A 22,878-nucleotide genomic window follows, 5' to 3' on the forward strand; every position below is an offset into this window, starting at 1 on the left:
TCGATCGAAGTCAAGTCCGCAAGAAAATAAAACTTATTTTTTCATTGATAGGATACAATTATTAACAATAATGATAGCACAAGCATTACTTAGTAATTTCGCACACGCAAGTATGTAAAATTTCAAATGTTGAAATATTATAAAATACTCCTTTCCCTATGATATTATTTCCCCGTTTTGATATGAGAGATTCTAGGGATTTTAACGAGCTTGTGTCTAGTTGTTGATCTTCTGAGATGTTTTGTACATTTAACTTCAATAAAAAGAAATTAAGGAAACAAATGTATTAAAAATGTAAGAAGATCCATGGTATTAGGACTCAAAACTATGGGTAGAATTAATATTAGCCGCATATATAGATACATGTACAAAATGCTTTTTACTTTAATATGATAGATTGATAAAAACATAAAATTAAATATTTAAAGGATCAAATAGTAAGATAAGTGCAAAATTAATCAATTCATTAAAACAAATAATAAATCAACTTGAATATTATTTTTTGTCAATTTATCATATCACTCAAAATAAACGTCCTTTATGGAATCAAATCAGCAACCATTAACTACTAATTAAGTTAATTAACTGGTGTTTTTGTTGCCTACTTTATGTAAGAATTTTTTTTGCTAACTTGTTTTATCAATTTGATTTTCTCGGATTTCGATCAAATTGTATGAATTGGGTACCCCTTTCCATCAGTGGGGCCGAGTGAACCCATATGCCACATTAATATTTTGGTGCCGAAAATGTGTGTAATTGAATTATTATTATTATTATTATTATTATTATTATTATTATTATTATTATTATTATTATTATTATTATTATATAACTTGGATGCAAAATTGTTATTTTTGACATATTGAAATATTGTTGGTATTCTATTTAAACATCGAGACATTAATATTTTTTGTCTTTAAAATAGATTTTTAAACACCTCTCACAAGAGGGGGAGTCCCGCTCAAAATTGTAATTAATTGCTCATTAATACTATTACAATTAAATTAACAGCCATTATTTGTTTGTTTAGGATGAGATTTATTTCATCTTTTAGCTGAATACATATACCAGTTCTAACTACAAAAATGATTTGTTGAATTGTAAATTTGAAATATGATTTTCCTTTGAAAAAAAACTGAAGCCATCGAAAACATATGATTCTTCCTAATAAATCTAGCCAGTCTTCAGTTTTTTTAGTACTTCACTTCATTTATTTTAATTTTTAGATATTGCTGCTTAAGAATTGAAATTTGCATCGCTTGAATGTTTTTTCGAGGATTACTTGACTTCATTTATTTGCACTATTCTTAATAAGTTTGAGTGAAATTAATTAATAGGGTACTCATTAAGTTGAATTATTTATTTCGAAATGATAAGTTACATGTGTATTGGTAATATAATTTCACACGAGGTAAATTTAAATTATTAAAAGGTGTATCCCACGTTATTGCTTTGCAACATTATGAGTGTGAATCCAAAATTTGAGTGGCATCTCAAACTAGGGCTCGTGATTGGGTTGGCTAATTAGGCTTCACTAAAAGACCAAACAATTACAACTGAAATGCCATATATAGTCGTACTGCTTCCTACCACCAATTTATGTCGGTTTATTTTAGTTAACCTTTTGTTTCATACATTTATCCCAAACCAGCCTTCTACACCATCAATTCATGCCACCATTTTCCCCTCTAAATTTCCATAACTGAAATTGAAAATTCAAGTTCATGTCTGTATGTTTTATTATTTTGGCAAATTATGCAGGCGGCTCACGAAAAAAAAAATACGAAATGTGTAAAGAATGCCATTTTTTCCCTTGTTTGTATGCATTCCACATTTGCCAGTGGAAAGGCGTCAAAATTTAGAGTTAGAATTGATAAAACCAAGTAATGTGCGATAAAATAAAAGAAATCACGTCCATTTAAATTGAAATGTAAAATGTCATCACGTGAGTGATGCAACACATTTCCACTATGATTCTACTCTTAACAGTTTACAAACAGTAAGTCTAAATCATATATGAGCCTCTGAGAAACCATATACGTAAAAGACTAGGTAGCCCTGAAAAATCATCTAACAAGCAGATAATTATCAGCCAAGATTTAACTTATAAATATATAAGATTATAATTTGATATTCTGTAACAGCAGCTCCTCTCAGTCTCAGTTGATATATATATATATCTATAGACAAGAGATATAAATATACAAGTTTTTGTTATGTACTTCCGTTTCCAAATTCTCATCCTTCTTCTCCACCGCAGCATGCGCTGCAGCAGCTGTAACAGCCTAAACATGCCAAGGCGCTGACCAACTGAGTGAAGACGATGGCGCACTGATCGTTCATCCGCGAGCATACTTGGATGCAGCACATGCAGCAGCAGTGCCTCCAACATCTTCCGCAGCACCCACAACCTGACTTCGTAAATACTTCTGCACCATCCGGGTCATCGGGGTCCCCATACCCTGAAGGGATGTTCTCAGCTGTCGCGCTCAGACTGCCATACCCCAGCCCGATGTTGTGCATCGTTGAGATCACTTTTGGCTTAGGCTCTTCTTTCTGATGAGCGTCACCTTTTCTGGAGGACTGCAATGCAACCCATTATTTGAGTTGTAGAAAGCCATCAAGTGTGAGAAACTATTCTTCATAAGACTCGACTGATTTATGATGATTTTGAGAAAAGGCAATGACGAACATGATTCACTAAAAGGTGCATATAACATGGACTAATTCCTTAAACAAAACTGTAAAATAAACAACGATTGCATTGCTACAAACTGGATGGAACCGGAAGGCTCATATCACGCATGCATTTTCCCCAACAGAGATAATTTTGACGCACCTTTTTGGTATCTGTATTCGCTTTCCCTCTCTGAATCTCGAGCAAAACCATGTTTGTGTACTCAGAAACAACGGTATTCAGCTCACTCATTTTTGCTATCTGTCAATGAAGAAAAATAGCATCAATCTCTACAATCTTTAGGCAACATATGTAGTGAATAATGGGAAGAGTCAAATATCTCTAGTGTTTTGAACTGGGACGGACCAACTATATAAACAGCATCAGTCTCTACAATCTTTAGGCAATATATTGTAGTGAATAATGGGAAGAGTTAAATCTCTAGTGTTTTGAACTGGGACGGACCAACTATATAAACAGTAACAACCAGATTGTCTAAATGATTAAGCTTGCCATTTGATACCCTCAAATAGTTGGAGTATGATTAATCGAGTCGGAAAAATAAATAGCACCCAGGTTTTTGTCAAGTATAAAGTTTATACTAGTGGATATTAGTTATTCAAAATTTTCAAGTTCAATAGCAGATGAATTTCAAAAAACCTTCTTCTCAAGCTCCTGACTATTTGAAAACCACGCCTGAGCTGTAAGTAGTTCGATCTGATGCTTGGCTGCCATCTGCCAGAAAAGTTAAGGTAAACATGTCAACAGAAGACAAACTAAAAAAAGCAAGGAAAAATTTAGATCATCTGGCAGGGTCAATGAAACAAACTAATAACTCAACATTATATAGAGAAAACATCTGTCAATTACAACTCATAAGATGTTGTAAATGACATGACTGAAAACTAAATTCGTTCTTAACTTTCAAAGTATTAGTCTGAAGTTATAGGAATCAATCACATTTGAACTATCTCTAGATTGTACCTAAAGATAGAACATTACTCCCTCCGTCCCCAAAATAAGTTCCTCTTTGGGGACGGCACGGGTTTTAAGAAAAAGTGGTAAAATGTATTGTTAGTGGAGAAAAATATGTTATAATTAGTATTGGGAGTGGTGAAAAAGTGAAAAAGTGTTATAATTAGTATTGGGAATGGTGAAAAAGTGAAAAGTAAGAATAAATAAAGTATTATTAGTGGTGGGGTAGTTGTCCAAAAATGGAAAGAAAGAAAGAGGAACTTATTTGGGGGACGTCCCAAAAAGGAAAAATAGGAACTTATTTGAGGGACGGAGGGAGTATTATTTAAGAGATGGATCATTATTATCAGATGCCTGAAAAGGACACAGAAACAACTACATTACCGAAAAAGATGCATCCTAATATGCTAAGTTGCTAACAATCTCTGACATAAAAAAGCAGTAGAAGTACAAAAGGTTATATATTCTTCAACTTATGCACGTTCAATCTACATGTGAAAGTTATATAGCCTTCAAGATTTTTTTTTTAAATGTCAGCGGCTAAATATGGCTTGCCAAACAGGGCAATAATCATTAAAGTAGTAGCATGCATATCTCTTGGAAACAAAAACAGAAATAAATTGGGATTAACAAGGATAAAGAATGTCAGTCAAAAGTTCTTTATAATACTGTCAATTGCATTCAACGTGAAATTGCTTAACTTCAAAATAAGCAAATAATATCAACGGAACTAATGCACGTTGAAAGTATACACATTGTAACTGCACTAATGCACTAAAGTAATTATCACCTTTGCTGTAGGTATCTCCTTTGCCTCTTCCACCTTCAGGTCTAGTGTAAAACTGGTCATATCTCCAAGGCAACCATTGACTTTAAGGGTCTCAGGAAATGTTCCCCGGTATCTGCCTGACACAACCAAGGGACTTTCAGAGGAAAGGTCTGGAATTTGGCAAGGAAACACCTAAAGATGAAAGTAGTGCTTTGTTAAAAATATCTTTACTTGAAACTGCACAAGCAATACGAATTGGCTGTAGTAGTCAATATCATAATAAAGAATATAACTGAATGGAAAAAATAAAAGAAAAAAAGAATAATAACACATCATAAAAACAGAACATCTGAGTATGTTTATGTAAGCAGCATTACAGATTTGGGTAATTGTAGACTGACATGATAATATCACTCAAGAACTATTTAGTAGAACTCAACTCCATATAACATGGTAACAAATCTGCTATATTTCAACAGAAATTGGAAAAAAAACTCACAGTGCAGTACCGGGAAAAGCACAAGCATGCATCTGGAAGTCAAAACAAGTAACAATACCTCAAGATCATCAAGTCCATCAAGATTTTGAAAAGCAATATCTGCAAGAAAAATGGATGACGCTCTAGAAAACAGGCCTTCCAGTCGAGCCTCAATAGATTCTGCCAAATCACAGAAACAATAAGAGAAGTAAGAACGTGTGATGCAAAATTAATAGAAACAAAAATAGAAGTAAGAACGGGTGACGAACAGGGTAATATCATAGAACAATACAACTTGTAAGATGAACTACCTTTACCAGCTACCACTTAGAGTTTAATATTAAAAATCGAATATCGAACATTTTTAATAAAAAGTAGTCAAAAGCATATGCTTGCTTCAAATATCAAAAGGATGGCTCATGCATTATCGACTAAGAATGACAAAGAGTGAAACTTCAACTAAACAACTTCATCATAAGACAATTTTCTTACTAAGTGGAAAATCAATTTAACTAACTACTTGAAGAGGAAATTGCGAGTCAAGGGCCGTAGAACTTACCCACGTCACTAGCTGATTATTAATATTTCCTTGTAGCTGATTATTTTAAGAGGAAAATGAGTCAGGGGTCGAAGAACTTACCCGCATCACTAGCAGCATCATGATGCCCGCGACTAGTCATTGCAAGCATCCGAAGAAAATAATGGTTACAAAACTTACCTAAAAAATCCAAAATGATTGTTTAGGTATCACATGGAGCTAAACCAATGTTGAGCAAAAATGAAAGGTTTTTAGATTATGAGACCACAAAAAGCAACGCAATTTCCAAAATGATTAAATCTAGTATCTGAATACTAAAAAGGCTAGAAAGAAATCATATTAAGGAATATAGCGTAAGATTCCCAAGCAGTCAAGCACAGAAAAATAAATTAGGCAATAGTTTATAGATTCCCAAGAGCTAAGGTTTCTCCAAAGTACTTTTAATTGTCATGGGTTTTTAATTATTGAAATTTATTAATTTTTATGAACTAATCACCTTCTTTTTCAAGGTATGGAAAGCTCTTCTTGTAACACTGAAGTGTGGGTTGAGTTCCCAAATGAGACTTTCCAGGTGTAAGAAATTCAATAATATGGAGAGCTGTCAATTATTAGCAGAGATAAGCAGCTGGCTTCTAACTACTTCTTTCTTTTGAAGACCACATACATCACTAAACTGGTCCAAACAGAACACATTTGTATGTCCAATCATGAACTTGCAATCTACACACCCCTACAGCTTGACTACTTGTATCAATACACAAATTTAATAGGTTAAGTTGCCTTTGCTCGGTCACCTGTCCAGTTAAAAGTTTTAGAGATATTCAACTCAAAATGTTATTAAATAAAATACATACCTATGCCCAGTGTGCATATTCTTGGCGACATATTTTTGTAGTTTCTTAGCTGATTTCTCACGGTACCCGCAAATATTTTTCTCATCTTCAGCAGCCCCATCAGTAATAAGAAAAATGATTGGAATTGAATCAGGATTATCAGATAATATCTTGATGGCCTGAAAGTAAAAGGAGTTACTGTTAGAGTTGTCACATAACAATGTAAAGATATTTAGTAGCTAGGGAAGCTTCAATTTCACTGCATCAAATTCTGCTAACAGCACTTTGCTATTCATTATCCACATATAACTTATAGCACAACTTAGCACATATTCTTACTAAAGATTAACTTCCATATTGTCAAGAAAGTAGGACATCGGGCAAATTTGAATCCATGTCTGGTTAGAGACTCAAAGAAATGATATGAATATTCACATATAGTTTTAGAAGAAAGAAAAATACCTGATTTAGCGGAAGCAAAATGTTTGTGCCACCACTTGCTACAAAATTCGAATTAACCCACTTATTGACATTTTCAATATTATCCGCAGTTGCTGGTTCCAGAATCGAGGAAAACATACAAGTTTCATCATTGAACGCTATTACATTAAACAAGTCTTTGGGACCAAGCTTGGCGAGGCCAGAAAATAGGGCAGTTTTTGTATCTTCGAGAGGTTGACCTCTCATGCTTCCACTCATGTCAACAACAAACACTACTTCCTTCCTGAAAACCTATATAACTCAAAAAATGGAAGTCAGCTAGTGTTATTCCCAAAGCACAAGATGAACTCTGAATGTATGCAAGGGCAATAAACAAAAGAAGGTGAATAGATTGTGAGAAGTTAAAATGCACAAAAGCATTTGATACAGAGAATTTAAAATACACAAAACTGCATTTCTTTCTCAATACCTACAAAAGGTTTCAGATTTTTGTAGAATATGAGAGGACTGGATAATAAATTTACCTTTGCACTCTCCTGCTTTCCTGGGTAAAGGTAGCAATAGAACATATCTCTACGATCTACATCACCTGCCAATGGTGGATTCAAGAGTACAGAGCCAAACGTATGACTTGTAGATACCTGAAAAACCATTAGTTAGAACTGTATATAAATTTATATGGGAAGCATCTCAAAGTATATATCTTATAATTACCACATGCTTTGCTAGTTCGTAACATGAAATTTTAGTTTTTTCATCTCAAAGTATATATCTTATAAAACCACATGCTTTGCTAGTTCGTAACATGAAATTTGAGCTTTTTCTTCCATATTCTCCTTCAAGAATAAAGTTTAATAATTCAGTAAATTGCTGGAGGAGTATCATAGTTTATAGAAAAATTAAGCACTAGAATGCTTACTGTGTAGGAAAACATAAAATCATTGCTTGACCATGAAAGAACTTCGGAGTCATAGAGGAAACCCAACTTTCCTGCTTGTCGTAGTCGCTCCTAAAATGTCACAAAACAAAAGGGTAAAAAGAAAAGCTCAGTGGAATCCTTCGTAATTATTCCATGATTACCAAGAGAACCTGAAAACCAATAGTACCTTTAAAGGATGACTAGTTGTTTTACACAGAATCTCTGTTTCAGGACCAGCATTAACATTCAATTCTATCTTCTCCCGTTTAGATATCTTCTTTGCAGCAGGAGTTACATACTCAGGAAAACTAAATGGAATCCTCAAGGTGAATTGGCCATCATGATACAGTAACTTTTGAGACCATCTTAGTTTAACTGATATATTGGTTCCACCATCAACCTGAAAAGATAATGACATATATCTCACAAAAATGAATAAGTGGGAAAATACTCACAAACACATGTACACACACAGAGAGAATATACAAAACATAAGAATCAAAGAAAGGAAGTAAACACTTGCCTGGGGGACTGTGAGAGTGAATATATGGGCTTTCAAGAAGCCCGCGCCTTCAGTTTTTCCAACATTTTCTGGACCTTTTTCATTGTCCACGGAAATGAATTCGGTACTATACGATTTCCTGGGCACCTCAACCTCCACACCTAGAATTGAACCCTGTTAGCCAAATAATATCCCTCTTAAGAACCAAGAAAAGATAAACTCATCCGGAAGCACTGAAGAGTACAAAATATTTTACAACCTCCAACATGCTGAGAGTGAGATGCAACCAAAAGTAGATGTCAACATGCAAAAATATAATTTAATGACATTTCCCTCTCAAAAAAAAAAGAATTTAATCATTTCCAGAAGTTAAACTAGTACTGTACTGACTTCAACTATGGATTAAACAGAATGAAAGGTGATGGAAGGTGATGTTAAACCAACTGCTTCCACAATTGACTAAATCCAAGTGACACTGAGAACTGTCCTTGGGCATCATAAATTTCTAATCATTAATGAAGAGACCTGTTCCACACGCATCAACCTTACAACCAGGCCCTGGGGCATAGGGCAGAAATGTAGCCACCAGGCCCTGAAAAATGATTGGCAGTGCATATTATGCATTTTTCCTTCTTGTCTGGGCCCGGATAGAAGCCCCCTACAAATTTGATTTGATTAAAAAATTATTAGAAGCTCTCCCGGCTCCTTTCACCGTCAACGAGCTGTCTTAATCTTTTGAGGTTTGAAAATTTAACAAAAATTCAAGTCTTTATGTTTTATTTTGGCTAGGGGCCATAAAATGTCAGGAACTGAGCTGATACAAACATCCCTCAAGTTGCTATACGCAAATCATGATCGAAACATAAGCATACCATATTGAAAATGAGTACTCCTTAAAATTAAGATGAAAGAAAAAAATCATTACGAGAACACAACAGGCTCACGTAAATGTAAAATATCACTAAGAATTCACCCGAAACACCCACAACAGGCACAACCATCCATGTGCATAACACATTTCCGAATTGACGTTTCAAAATTTAATTCGTCGAGTAAAAATGAGAAAGCAAGGCAAAAATCGTTGATAAAAAATTCAGAGTAGAATTTAAGGTACCTGTTCGCCCATGGGAACCGCGATCCGGCAATCGCAGCTGCGGCTCCCCATGACGCAGTGCACGCGCCAGGTGCCGGTGACCGTGACGAACGCCGTGTCGAGGTAGCAATCGACCTCGAGCAAAACCCCATTCATCTGGAGCGGGATTAGGGCCGGGGGGGTGCACCTGCCGTGCACGTGCGGCTGGTAGCTAGGCATGTCCGGGTTGTCGACGACGGCTGGGTCGGTGATGACGGCGTAGAGCATTGGGGAATTAGGGAGGTAGGAGCAGCCGGCGGCTCGCTCCATGGCCGTGTGGGGCTTGGGCGGCGCCACCGCCCTGTCCTTGCCGAAGTATATCCTCTTGGAGAGGCGCAGCCCGTCCTCCACCGCGGCCTCGAAATCCGCCGCCATAGCGGGAGTTTCCGGCAACGAAAACGGGGGAATCCGACGATTATCACCTGCAATGCGACCGTTGAGCTGGAATTTCCTTTCCTTGAAGACTGTAGCCGATGATCTAGGTCTTGGCGTTTATTATACCGAGTTGTAGGTGGCCGTTGGAGACGTGGAGCCCACCTCTTATCCCATGCGACGAGACCACTTTGAGTTCAAGCTACGCATTCATGTACGTTGCGTGGGTGCAGAAGCTGAGGGAGTTTCATGTCTCAAATGTACAAGCATTTGATGCCGTATGCGAGTGCATCTGCTTCGTACAAGAAAGCCGTTACCATTGGGGGGTTGTCGCGTATCCAATAGATACGGACGAACGCACAAATTGAGAGCCTTTAAATTGGAGAATTCAATGTATGCCAAATCAGCAGCCAGCTAAGGTCGAAGCCAAGCCAGCCGGCTTCCTCTATTTCAAGACAATTGTCGATAATTTCCTACTTTACTCTTTCATTGCGTTCATTGTCATTCCGAAATATCTTCCATCTCATTACGCATTCCATATTTTCTTTTATTTAATTGATTAGGTGCAATTACTATCTTGGACAAAGCTAATATTATTACTAGTTACTAGAAATATAGTTATAATTGGCACACTTTTCAGGCCTAGAAAATAAAGTTGAATATCCAAATATATTGTACTCCCTCCGTTCACAAAAAGTACGTGGTGGAGTGGAGGACACGAATTTTAATAAAATACTTAAAAGACTAGTGTATTACCCGTCGAAATTCGACGGGTAAATATTTTTTGTAATTTATATATTTTATGTTATTCTTATGATAATTATATAAAATAATTTTTTTATGTAAATTATTTATATAATTAATTAAATTAAATTAAATTAGTAATACATTTTAAATTATATTAATCTCAACAACTTTTAGCAATTAAATTATTAATTTTGTTGAGATCATAAAAATACCCATTAGTTTTCATATGAAATTTTATGAAAAGTTAACGCGTAAGAAAAAAAAAGAGTAGAAATACATATAAATCTGACATAGGTATGATGGCGGATTGATTTGTTGCATTTGTTGTTACAAGATTTATTAATTTTGTTCAATTTTTTTTTTTTTGCCTTTTGACCATAATTTTATATGGAGTTTGAAAAATCATAATTGAATTGTGAGTATCATATAATTCCGAACTTCTAAAAGCATAACTAATTATGAAAATAATCTCGCCTGATATTTAAAAGACCATAACTGATTTATCGAACATCGTATCATTTGGAGTTTTAAGACCAACCAAGTTGTGGGCATCATCTCGTCGCAAACTTGACAGATCATCTCTAACTTCTGAGCATTATCTTGTCTGAAACTTGAAAGAGAATCATCTCGTCTAAAACTTGAAAGAGCATCATCTCGTCTGGAGTTTTGAGCATCATCTCATCTAGAGTTTGAGAGAGCATCATCAAATATGAAATTATATTCAACCATGACTCCAATTGTCAACTATCTAACAAACATAACTCTAACAATTTAGATATTTTATTTATATATGTATTTTTATTAGTTCAAACTCTAGAGAGAAAGGAAAGAGAAGAGATCTTAAAGCAGTAAAAGAGAGAGCGTGTGCTTTATTTCATCATCGTAGGTATTTATAGGCATTACAGTCGGGGTAAAGTAGTAAATTCGTTAAACTAATTAAGGCTATTATTAGATTATAACTTGTCAGGTCGTTGTCCCCTAATTACAGAGCAGGATTATGTCCTCATCATCCCGCTCTGTCTAGTAGCTCTGGATTTCCTTCCTTGGGGCAGACTTTTACTCTTTGGCTCCGCTCTGCTAAATAGCTCCGCCTTCTGGCGAATTGTCTCTGGCGTGTGGCTCCGCGCTCTGGCTCCAATAGCTTAGCTCTGACTCTGGATCTGGCGATTTGGCTCTGGCTCTGACTCTAACGACTTAGCTCTGACTCTGGATCTGGCGATTTGGCTCTGGCTCTGACTCTAACGACTTAGCTCTGACTCTGGATCTGGCGACTTGGCTCTGGCTCTGACTTTAATGACTTAGCTCTGGCATCTCTGCTCTGGCAACTTGGCTCTGGCCCTCTGGAAGCTCTGCTCTGGTTAGCTCTGGCTCTGGCAGCTTTGCTCTGGAAGCTCTGCTCTGGCAGCTATGCTCTGGAAGCTTTGCTCTGGCATCTCTGCTCTGGTTAGCTCTGGCTCTGGCATCTCTGTTCTGGCTAGCTCTGGCTCTGGCATCTCTGCTCTGGCAGCTCAACTCAGCGGTGACTCGGCAGCGGACGAACCGCAAGCTCATCGACGACTATTTCGCCGGAGTTTAGAAGAAGGAACGACAACGGGTTATAGGAAAAAGAAATCTTAGGGCTCTTGTATTAATTGCTTCGAATGGAGAATTCTCATGGGGTTAAGAAGTGGAAACAGAATCGAACTAATTAAGGAATGGAAGAGGAAGTCAGAGATGAGGCGGAGCAACGCCGCCCTTAGGACGGCGGCGACGCCTGAATTTAGAGGGAGAGAGAGGCGGGCAGTTTAAGGGGGAATTAGGGCTCAATTTGAGTGTGCAATCGACTTTAGAGAGAGAAAGGGATTGAGAGAAGAGAGAGACAGTGAAGGGGGAGACGACGCCGACCTGATTTAGGGACGGCGGCGATGGGGTGAGGAAAATGGAGGCGTGAGGAAGAGGGAGGCCTGACTTTTGTTTTAAAAGTGAGAATGGGAATATATAAATTGGATTCTCAAATGCCACGTTGCAGATTGAGATTGAAAAGAAAGAATTTGAGGCCTGCCACGTAGGCTAAGGCCTAATCGTATTATAGAATAGATATTATTATTATTATTATTATTATTATTATTATTATTATTATTATTATTATTATTATTATTATTATTATTATTATTATTATTGTTGTTGTTGTTGTTGTTGTTGTAGTAATGGACGAACAGAAGCAAATAAAGTTTGCAGAAATGAAAAATATATTTTTCTTCCCTATATAAATAAAATGTATGGATTTATTTTATAAAAAATAAAAATAAAATTTTAATTATTTTGATAGACATATAATAAGATTTTGTTTTAAAGTAATCAGTTTATAGAATTTGTGCCTTATTATGCAAACATGTAAATCAATGACCGGACCCGTTTATAATTTACATATACGTGCATGTCTCAATTCAAACTTAATTCAAAATTTATTTTATTGAAAATTAAGAATATAAATTATATATATATATACACAATATAATATATTGCAACATATACATATAATATGTACGCTATTGAGAAATATAAAATTAATAACAAATATACATCTAATCACTAACATTCAATTAAAATAATTTATCGTATATAGATTATAATTTTTTTCTTATCAGACATGTAAATCTAATTTTTATCTAGAAAAAATAAATAATACTCCCTTTGTCCCTGAAATAAGTTCCTCTTTTTCCTTTTTGGGACGTCCCCCAAATAAGTTCCTCTTTCTTTCTTTCCATTTTTGGACAACTACCCCACCACTAATAATACTTTATTTATTCTTACTTTTCACTTTTTCACCACTCTCAATACTAATTATAACATTTATTAATTTAGATTATATGTAATGTTAATATTATATATATATATATATTATTAATTATATTTATTATGATTAATGAATATTTATATAGAATGTAATAGTTAATTAATTAATTAATAAATGATGAAGATTATATATGGTAAATTTTGAAATGGTGAGATTTTAGATATGCCACATAGGTTAAGGCTTAATCCTATTATATAATAGATGTGTTAATAGTGTTAAAAATGTAGTATTGGACCCATTGTACATTGTAAAAGTAAATGGTGAGTATTTTATAAATATTGAGTATGACTGAAATTTAAAGTATAAAAGGGGTCTCCGAAAAAGAAAAACACATAATCTTTGTGGACAGACGGAAGAAGTATTATATGATTTGTGTATTACTATTGAGTAATCTAACTTCGACATTAGTATTCATTTTGGGTGATAAAATCACGTCCAAATTTAGTTTATTCCCCTTTAAGAAAATTAGCATTTGCACCTAATGTAAAAAAAATATTTTTAAAATTTTATAGAGTATCTATATAAAATTGATACTAACTCAATTATCATATTTATAGATATAATATAAATAATTTTAACTAGAATATGTATTTGAGTTTAATATTGGAAAAAGTAGAGAATAATTCATAGTAATAAAATTGATATTATGAAAAAAATAAAAATAAAATGATAAAAATTAAAAAATAAATAAAAATTAAATTTATTCAAAAAAGATGAGAGATGAGAGATATTTAAAAAAAAATTAATCTTTAAATAAATATAAACTTGTACATTTTAAATCAAATATTTACATAAAATAAATCAAATTAAAAAAATATAGAGATCTTTAATTTGATATGTATATTAAATATTTTATAATTAGTCGAGTTTCACAATTTTAGAAAGAAATAAAACAAAAAAATAAGAAAATAAAAAAAGGAAATAAAAAGAAAAAAATATAGTTTACAAATAAACCTTCAATTTTATAATAAAATCACTTACAAGTTGGAACATTTGAATGTCAACATGAACGTTCGGAGCCTCGACAGCCAAAATCTCATTGCTAGGGCTGTAAATTTGGGGCGGGTCAGCCGCAAAATCACCCCAAAACAATACCCTCACCCGTCCCCGCATTGCATATGCGGGTACCCGCTATTTTTCTAAATCTATCATAAGCAAACACCAAAATAGAGTTGAACCAAAAAACTTAAACAGTTTATGTGCTTCAACAATGGTTTTCTAATCCTTCCTTTTACGCCAACTATGACCAATTGACCATACAAGCTGTTGATTTCAACATATTAAAAGACATAATCAAAGTTTCGAATAATTAAGAATAATTTCTCAAATTTTCACGAAATTAAAAATAATTAATTTTTTAGGGCTAATGGGTAATAGCTAATGCAAATGTTACCTAAGTAAACTGTCGGAAAATAGCTGCCGGCGATGGGCGGTGGCGACTCTTTGGCAGAGGACGAAGACTGGTGCGGCGGTGCCTGACTGTCCTGTGCTGGTACAGCCGTACAAAAGGAAGAAGGTCGAACATGAGAAGGTGAGCGGTGGACGGACGACAACGGTGTAGTGTGTGGGTGTGTGAGCTTCGACGACTCACTGTTGTTTGTTGAATATGAGAAATTGAAAAGTGAAAATTAAAATGGTGTTGAACTTTACTTGACTGTCTTCGACTCCTCTAACTGAGGGTAGGAAGGGATGAGGAAATTAGAAATCTTATTTATTTTAAATTGATAATAAATAAATAAATATTTTAAAATATCAGGCATGCGGGTACCCGCATTACTCGATGCGGGTACCCAATACCCAATTTTTAAGGAAATTACAGACCTGCACTCGACCTTCTTTATAAAATGTGAGGTATCGGGTCGGGTGAGGGTGTACCCGATACCCTCTACCCGGGTTTACACTCCTACTCATTGACAAGAGAATTGGAAAAAAAGTTGAAAGATGAGTTGAAAGAATAATAGAGTTTTGGATTGAAATGTGGAGTAGGAGTTTGATTTGACTAGGGGTGGATCGGTACGGTATACCGAAAATTTTTCGTCATACCGTATACCATACCGTAAATTGCGGTATGAGAATTTTCATACCGTTGCCGTACCGTACTTTTCGGTATACCGAAAATCGGCATACCGAAAATTTTGGTATGAGAATTTTCATACCGTTGTCGTACCGATAGTGCGGTATACCATACCGAAAGTCGGTATACCATACCTTACTGTATTACCGAAATTATTGTTATATCGTTTCATGCCTAAATTGCCAAATCATTAAGATATACCGTATATTTGTACATATTGAAATTTCATTAAACAAATACAAATAACTTTCTAACAATTAAACTCCACATTTTCAACAAAGCAAAAAAATAATTTTCCACTAATAATATATATATATATATATATATATATATATATATAATTGATTCAGATGGCATACGGATTTTTTCGGTATATACTATTGGTATATACCGGTGGTATATACCTAAACAACGGTATATACCGATTTTTCGGCATATACCGCGGTATCGGTATATATCGGTATACCGCGGTATGAGGAAAATGATACCGTTGCCGTACCAAAAATCTTCGGTACGGTACAATACCGTACCGAAATTTTCGATATATCGAAATTTCGGTATTTTCGGTATTTTTTCGGTACGATAAGTGCGGTATACCAATTTTTCAGTATTTTGCTCCACCCCTAGATTTGACGTGCGAAAATGAATGTAATGAAGAGGGATTTATAGAGTAATTTTGAAAAAACAAAACAAAAGAGCCATTTGCAATCGGCTATTTTTTGTTTAATAATAAGAAATTATGCTAAAATAGTCCTTACAACATTTAACATATATATATTTTTTTTTGGTAGTGCATAGTACGCCCCTTTAATAAAATCATATGCGCCGACTCGCTTTTGCGAGCCACCAAACTCCATAGCGCATGGGGGCTCACTGGCACGCAGCTCGCACTGTCCAATCGAGCCCCATTGGAGGTGCTCTTACAAGTTAGAGAGTGTTTGGCCGATATTATAAGCCTTTTAATATAATTTATGAGTTCTTGATAAGTGATTGACAAAATAGGTTCATAGACAAATTAACTTCCCAGCAACTGGCAAACTTTTTAAAAACACAAATTCTCTTGTACACCCGGATGTACAGTGTTATTTCGATAACATGATAGTGTCATTTAATGTTAGTGTCATTTCAATATAGTGTCAGTGTCATTTCACGACAGTACTGTTATTTATATAACATGATAGTGTCATTTGTAAAATAAAATAATGTTATTGTCATTTCAAGATAGTGTTAGTGTTAGTTTTAGTATCATTTAGTATAAGTGTTAGTGTCATTTTGCACCCGGGTGCACATGAGACCACCTCTTTTAAAAAATAAATTGTTCGATTTCAACCTTTTTTTTAATTTTATAAGCCCCAATCAGTTTACAAAAATAAATACATTAATGGATTATTTGTTATTTTCAATATATATCCTTTTAGTTTAATCTTTTTTCATTTTTTTAAAAATTCACAAATTTTCTTATAACTTATAAGCTCAATCATCAAAATACTTTAACAGCTTATAAACTATCGAAACATTACATCTTCAAAGCCCTTTAAAACTCATGTGGAGACTACATCATGAAAGACTTATGTATAGCCTCTTTTTTTTAGAGATACAACATATGTGTATACTCTCTCTGTCCCATAAGAGTGTATCACATAAGGGATGGTGCGAGTTTTAAGAAAAAAATTGGTAGATGAAATATTGAGTGAAAATGAGTGGTTATGGTTGAATTAGTTGTGGGTTATGCATAAATGAGTGGTTGTGGTTAAAAGGAGAAAGTGGGGTAATGTCTCAAAATGGAAGTGATATACTTTTATGGGACAAATGAAAATGGAAAATGTGATACACTCTTGCGAGACAGAGGGAGTATTGTAATTGAATTAATTAAATAATAATCATATTATTAGAAATTACAAACTAAAACAATTATTCAAATAAATACAATCCAATATCCACATAAAATACAATTCACACATCGTTAATGGGACTTAAACTAATAATCAATTTTACCGTTTAAAGTTTGAATTAGGTCTCCTCGACCACATGTATAGCCTCTTCAAGTTGGCGTTTAGAGGAGTTATGATTGTCAATTATCATAAGATTTGTGTCTCAAGTTTGTCTTCATGAGTCCACTTCCCCTTATCCTTTTGCAATCCTTTGCCCAATTATACTCTCAAATTAAAACTCCATTATGAATGTATGACTCAACTCTTTGTGACGGAGCTAGTTGTAATTAATGCGGGCCTTATTGGCCTCTGCCCAATAAAATCTCATATACCTTGGTTCATACCTGACTAGAAGTGTTTCACTTATGAAGAGTACCATTGGCCATTGCTATAAAGATATGTTTGGAAGAATCATTTTTATTGTTTTTTATATAAATTCGAGTTTTGTATCTTTTTATGCAGCTATTCTGTCACGCCCCAATTCCCGAAGGAAGGCACGAATGTCGGAACATGACTAGGGGTTGGTTTAAGAAGCGGAAAAGAAAGGGGAATAATAATAATATTCTAGTCGGAAAATTTGGCTCAGCATGCTGGTGGTTTAAAACTAGTCTACAAATACGTGTGGCTAAACAGTCGGACATTTAATAACAATTTTAATAGAGTAGTAATGATGGGGTAACCGAGTCTAGCTCACCAAAAAGAGTTTACCGACCAGCTCACTCATGAGGTTGTCATAGCACCAATATATTCATGAGGAATTTGGTCAAGCGTCCAAGAGGGGCCGACTACATGCACTCTCCATCGAACGATAAATAAATAAATGAATAAATTGTAAGCAAAGAAATAATAATATCATATATTATATATATAATCTTTGACTAGCATTTTACATACTCAAAATATATAACATACTTTCTAATATATTAGTTATTTCAAAATATTGCAGCTAACCCGTCACAGTTGCTTCCATCTCCACCATCTTACTAACATGAAAAGATTTGTAGCAGAAGGGGGCGATGCTCTCTCTCTCTTGAGCTACTGTAGCAGAAGGAAAAAAAGAACCCAGCTGCGCGGCCACTGTAGCAGTTGCTGCAGCATCTCCGACGCAGCTGGTGTCTCAGCCGCGGGCCGCCGATGGCTACAGCTTTCTTGGGCGGATAGATCGGATCTATCCCGCTGCTCGGCCGAGGTTCTCGCTGATATCTGCTGGGTTCTTTCTTTCGGTTCCACACGCGATTCAGAGAACCGCAGCCTCACCCCGGCCGACGCCGACGCCACCGCCTGTTCGAGATCGGCCATCTCCATCGTCCCTTCGGCGATTCCTCCAGGACTCTCCAACCTCGCGATCTGGCGTTAGCCGCCTCTGTTGGGTTTTCGATCTGTCGCCGTTGACCGTTGTCGGTTCTTCGGCGGCTGCGCTATGGCATCCTCTTCGCTCAATTCCGTTCCCTTTCAAGACTTTCCAACAGTCTCCAACAATTTCTTACCGAACAGGCCGGCTATTGCTGCTCACCAGCCTTCTTCTAAGGTTACTGTTGACGTTACATCCACCGGAGACGTAAATAAAGAATCTGTTCCTACTCATGCTAGGCAGCCATCGAAGGAGATGATTTCGAAAGAAACTCCTAACCCTAGCCTTGCTAAGGTTTCTTATGCATCCAAGTTGCAGAGAATCTCGTCGAAACCTCCGGACGTCCTGGCACAGGATTATTGTTCCTTACATCCGTTTATGAAGAATAATCGCCCTTATTTTGACGTTCCGGATGAGATCTACAATCAACAACTTCAACGTTTTAAATTTGCGCTCCATGCGCGATTATTGTTACAAAAAGGCGATTCTCCGCGCTTTGCAGATGATATCAAGAATGAATTGCAAGCCTTTTGGGCTGTCTCGGCGCCGTGGCAAGTTGTGCCGCTGGGTAAAGGCTTCTTTACGCTTAGATTTTCGGGGGAAAGTGATTTGATGCAGGCGAAATCTAAAGCTTTTTGGAAGTTAAAGTCGGGTATCTTGAAGATTCGAGAATGGACGCCGCTTTTCAATCCCTATAAGGAAACGGCCTCGCACTCGCAGGTTTGGCTGCGTATCTATTATCTCCCACACGAGCTGTGGCATCCTGATCTCATTATTGGAATTTCTCGTTCGGTGGGCACACCAATCAAAATTGATGGCTCGACCTTCCTGGGCGCGGTGGGCCATTTCGCAAGGGTTCTCATTGAGATGGATGTCACAAAAGATATTATTTATAACCTGACTGTTAACAGAGGTTCCTCTTCTTTTGAGATTGAGTTTGTTTATGAAAACTTGCCATACTATTGTGGTGTTTGCAGGAAAGTGGGTCACTCTTCAAATAATTGTCGGCAAAATGCTTTGGGGAAGAATGAGATGGCGATAAATAGTGAAAAAAAAGGAGCTGAGGAGGGTACTATGAAGCTGCATAAAATAGGGAAATTCGTGAAACCGCATCCGAGCTGGAAGCGGACGGAGAAGCTGGAAGTTGTTAACACGATGAATTCTTTCGATGCTTTGCCAGACGAGCAGTTGGAAGACCAATGTAATGAGGGGATTGTTGACGTTAATTATACTGCCAAGGAGCAGAATACTGAGGGCAATAACATGATTGAACAGAGCATTGACCATGCCTCTGTGAATGATCCATCTAGGAGCCAATTTGATGAGAAGGTTGGTCGGTTAGAGACGGCTGATACGAGCCTGTGTCAGGACAAGAAGAATGCCGATATGAGTCCTCATAAGAACGTGGAGGAGGGGTCGACTGTTCTTAAAAATGATACGATGGCTGGTTCTTCGAGCCCTTATGAAGCCAATGCTCATAACAACGATATTGAAATCTTGGAGGATGAGGAGGCGTCGGATGAAGAGGAGCAACTCACGGAAGTTTTGGCGGCTGAAAATGAGGCAACTCACACCAGGAAGAGCTCGATGATGGAGCCACAATTTGTTGGTGCCGTTACCAATTTGGGAAACAAGAGAGCAGGGGAGCCCGCTGCACCTGCTGGGCAAACTAATCTGGTTGGGACTTTTTCTCAAACAGTTGATGTTCACAATGAGCTGAGCAGAGACGGGGTTGTTTTTCAGCACGGGCAGCAACCAAAGCAGGCTATCAGTCCAACCAGCGGCCACACCCCGAGCGCATCTTCCACCTCTGTTTCTACACAATATCATGACAATTCCATTGTGGAATTTTCCCAAACAACTGCTGGGCATGGTTCTTCTTTGCCTATTGATCATGATCGCCCAATGGATACGCCGGTTATGGTTGAACTCAATAACGCTCTTTCGACAGACGGCAAGCGCGGCCGAGGGCGTCCTAAGGGCGCTACCAAAAAATCCGGGAAGAAGGGAGTTTCTGATACCTCTATAAAGCACCGGCTACGACATCCTGCTATTCAGAGCTCCACTGTTAGTCCGCCTTCGGATTTATCTATTTTCCAGAGTAAGATCCAAGAAGCCACGGCCAATGGTCTTCATCTTACCGCTTTTACAATCTTCGATCCCGGGGATGCAGCCGGTCTTGCGATGTCAGCGGTCTCTTCTCAACGTTGGGGGGACATCATGGATTCTGACTAATTTTGATGCTCTTGGCTTTTTAATTGTCAGTTATGTTTTTCAAAGCCCGTTTTTGTTGCGTCTGATGTGCCTTCAAAGGTTTTTTCTTTGACTTTTTTTCTTGTTTTTCTGTTTTTCGTTTTTCTTTTTCTCTCAATAAAATTTCAATTCAGCAACATGAAAAGATTTGTAGGCTGAGTACTAGTGTACCTAGTGGGTCGTGTATTTTTGAAATTATCATTTCCATGTGATAGTCCATGCATATACGTGAATTATAGAAGGTTTTAAAAATAAACTTCTATAATCACAAATCATTTTCATTCATTTGCGCGCGTCATACCGTAGCACCACTGTTACCCTTATCCTTTTCATTCGTAATCCCTGGGCGACCCCTGAGAAGTAAACAATTCATTCATTCATTCATTCATTCATTCATTCATTCATTCATTAACTAGATGGGACCCCGGGACGAACCAACGTCAGCTACACCATCTAGTCGGATTAAGGGCGAACCCAAAATCCTCATTTCGTCTATAAGGCTCGTGGGGATCAATCCACTACATTAAGACCGTGCGCACAACTTTTAATAGGTGTGTTATACCCATTAAAGGCCACAATTGTTAATATAAGAGCATTAAACAGTTGGAGAACGTGAAAACATTTCATGGACATACCACATTTAAATTTAAACAACATCAGAACTTATTTAATAACTCAAATATACTTTGGAAAATATAACCCACCTTAATTTTATGACGCTCTATTAGTTTATCGAAATTCTCCTATTCGATCCAATCCTCACACAACATAAAGTGCCATATATATATATATATATATACATATATATATATATATATATATATATATATATATATATAGGGGAGGGCTACAGTGAAAACACTTCTTAAAATATAAATATAAATATAAACGTTTTTTAATGTACGAATTTTATCCAACAGAGTTACGAATTCATCCAACATGGTTACGAATTGCGAAAAATAAATTTTTGTTACCTTTGGGATTCAAACTCAGGACCACGAATTCATCCAACAAGGTTACGAATCAACCGTAGATCTTGATGATCTAAGGGCTGAAAATCATTTATATATATATAGGGGAATGCTAAAATAAGAACGCTTCTTAAAATATAAATTATGAACCATTTTCAGCCCTTAGATCATCAAGATCTACGGTTGATTCATTACCTTGTTGGATAAATTCATGGTCCTGAGTTCGAATCTCAAAGGTAGCAAAAAATTATTTTTCGCAATTCGTACCTTTATACAGTTTATTCATACGTGTTATACATAAAATTCATGCATTTTTACTGGTTCATAATTCTTAAAATAAGGGTGGTTCTTGTTTTTAATCTTAGATGTTTGGTGTTGAGTGGCCGAAAATAACACTCAGCTCACCGCTATTTATACTAGCTCAACAATATTAAAATATCTAACTATAGGCTGGATGAGTCACTTTAATAGATTGATAGGTTTGCTTAGCTAAATTGTTAAAATGAATCCACGTAAGTTCATGCAGATTTATATGCTATAATATATTTAGTTATTAAAATAAAATGATATGCTACATACCTTATGTGAGCACCTTACGTGAGCACCATTCATGTTTAGATCTCGTTAGCGTTATCCTTTTTGTTTTAGGCATTTACTTTTATTCTAGTACTTCATATATTGTTATTGAGATAATTAATTTTATAAATTACATAAAAATCAAAGTCTAATTTATTCTTTTATTAATTATTCGAAGTTAAAGGGAATATGAACAAATCGAACTTTGATTTTTATGTAATTTATAAAATTAATGATCTCAATAACAATATATGAAGTATTAGAATAAAAATAAATGCCTAAAAAAAAAAAGATAACGCTAACGAGAGCTAAATATGAGTGGTGCTCACATAAGGTATGTAGCATAATATTTCTCATATATATATATATATATATATATATATATATAGGCTAAAGTTCAACGAAGAAGGCCTAAATATAAGAAAGAAGAGAGAAGTAATCTAATCCGTTGATCTTATCTAATCTAACGGACATGATTTATTCACGCCATGTTCAACGGATTT

The 22,878-nt window shown here is 35.8% G+C and overlaps 1 protein-coding gene across 1 annotated transcript; it reads right to left on the reverse strand.

The window, feature by feature from the left end:
* Nucleotides 1-2,085: 2,085 nt before the first annotated feature.
* LOC130987726 (uncharacterized) lies at nt 2,086-9,913 on the reverse strand. The gene is given in 14 exon segments (XM_057911376.1): nt 2,086-2,583; nt 2,840-2,938; nt 3,338-3,412; nt 4,443-4,613; nt 4,979-5,079; nt 5,540-5,617; nt 6,292-6,343; nt 6,345-6,449; nt 6,733-7,002; nt 7,236-7,352; nt 7,631-7,720; nt 7,818-8,030; nt 8,154-8,306; nt 9,247-9,913. Coding segments are annotated over 14 exon segments (2,262 nt in total). The 5' UTR covers nt 9,640-9,913; the 3' UTR covers nt 2,086-2,238.
* Nucleotides 9,914-22,878: the final 12,965 nt, after the last annotated feature.

The sequence above is a fragment of the Salvia miltiorrhiza genome, chromosome 1 (assembly GCF_028751815.1).
Source record: "Salvia miltiorrhiza cultivar Shanhuang (shh) chromosome 1, IMPLAD_Smil_shh, whole genome shotgun sequence".
NCBI classification, from domain to species: domain Eukaryota; kingdom Viridiplantae; phylum Streptophyta; class Magnoliopsida; order Lamiales; family Lamiaceae; genus Salvia; species Salvia miltiorrhiza.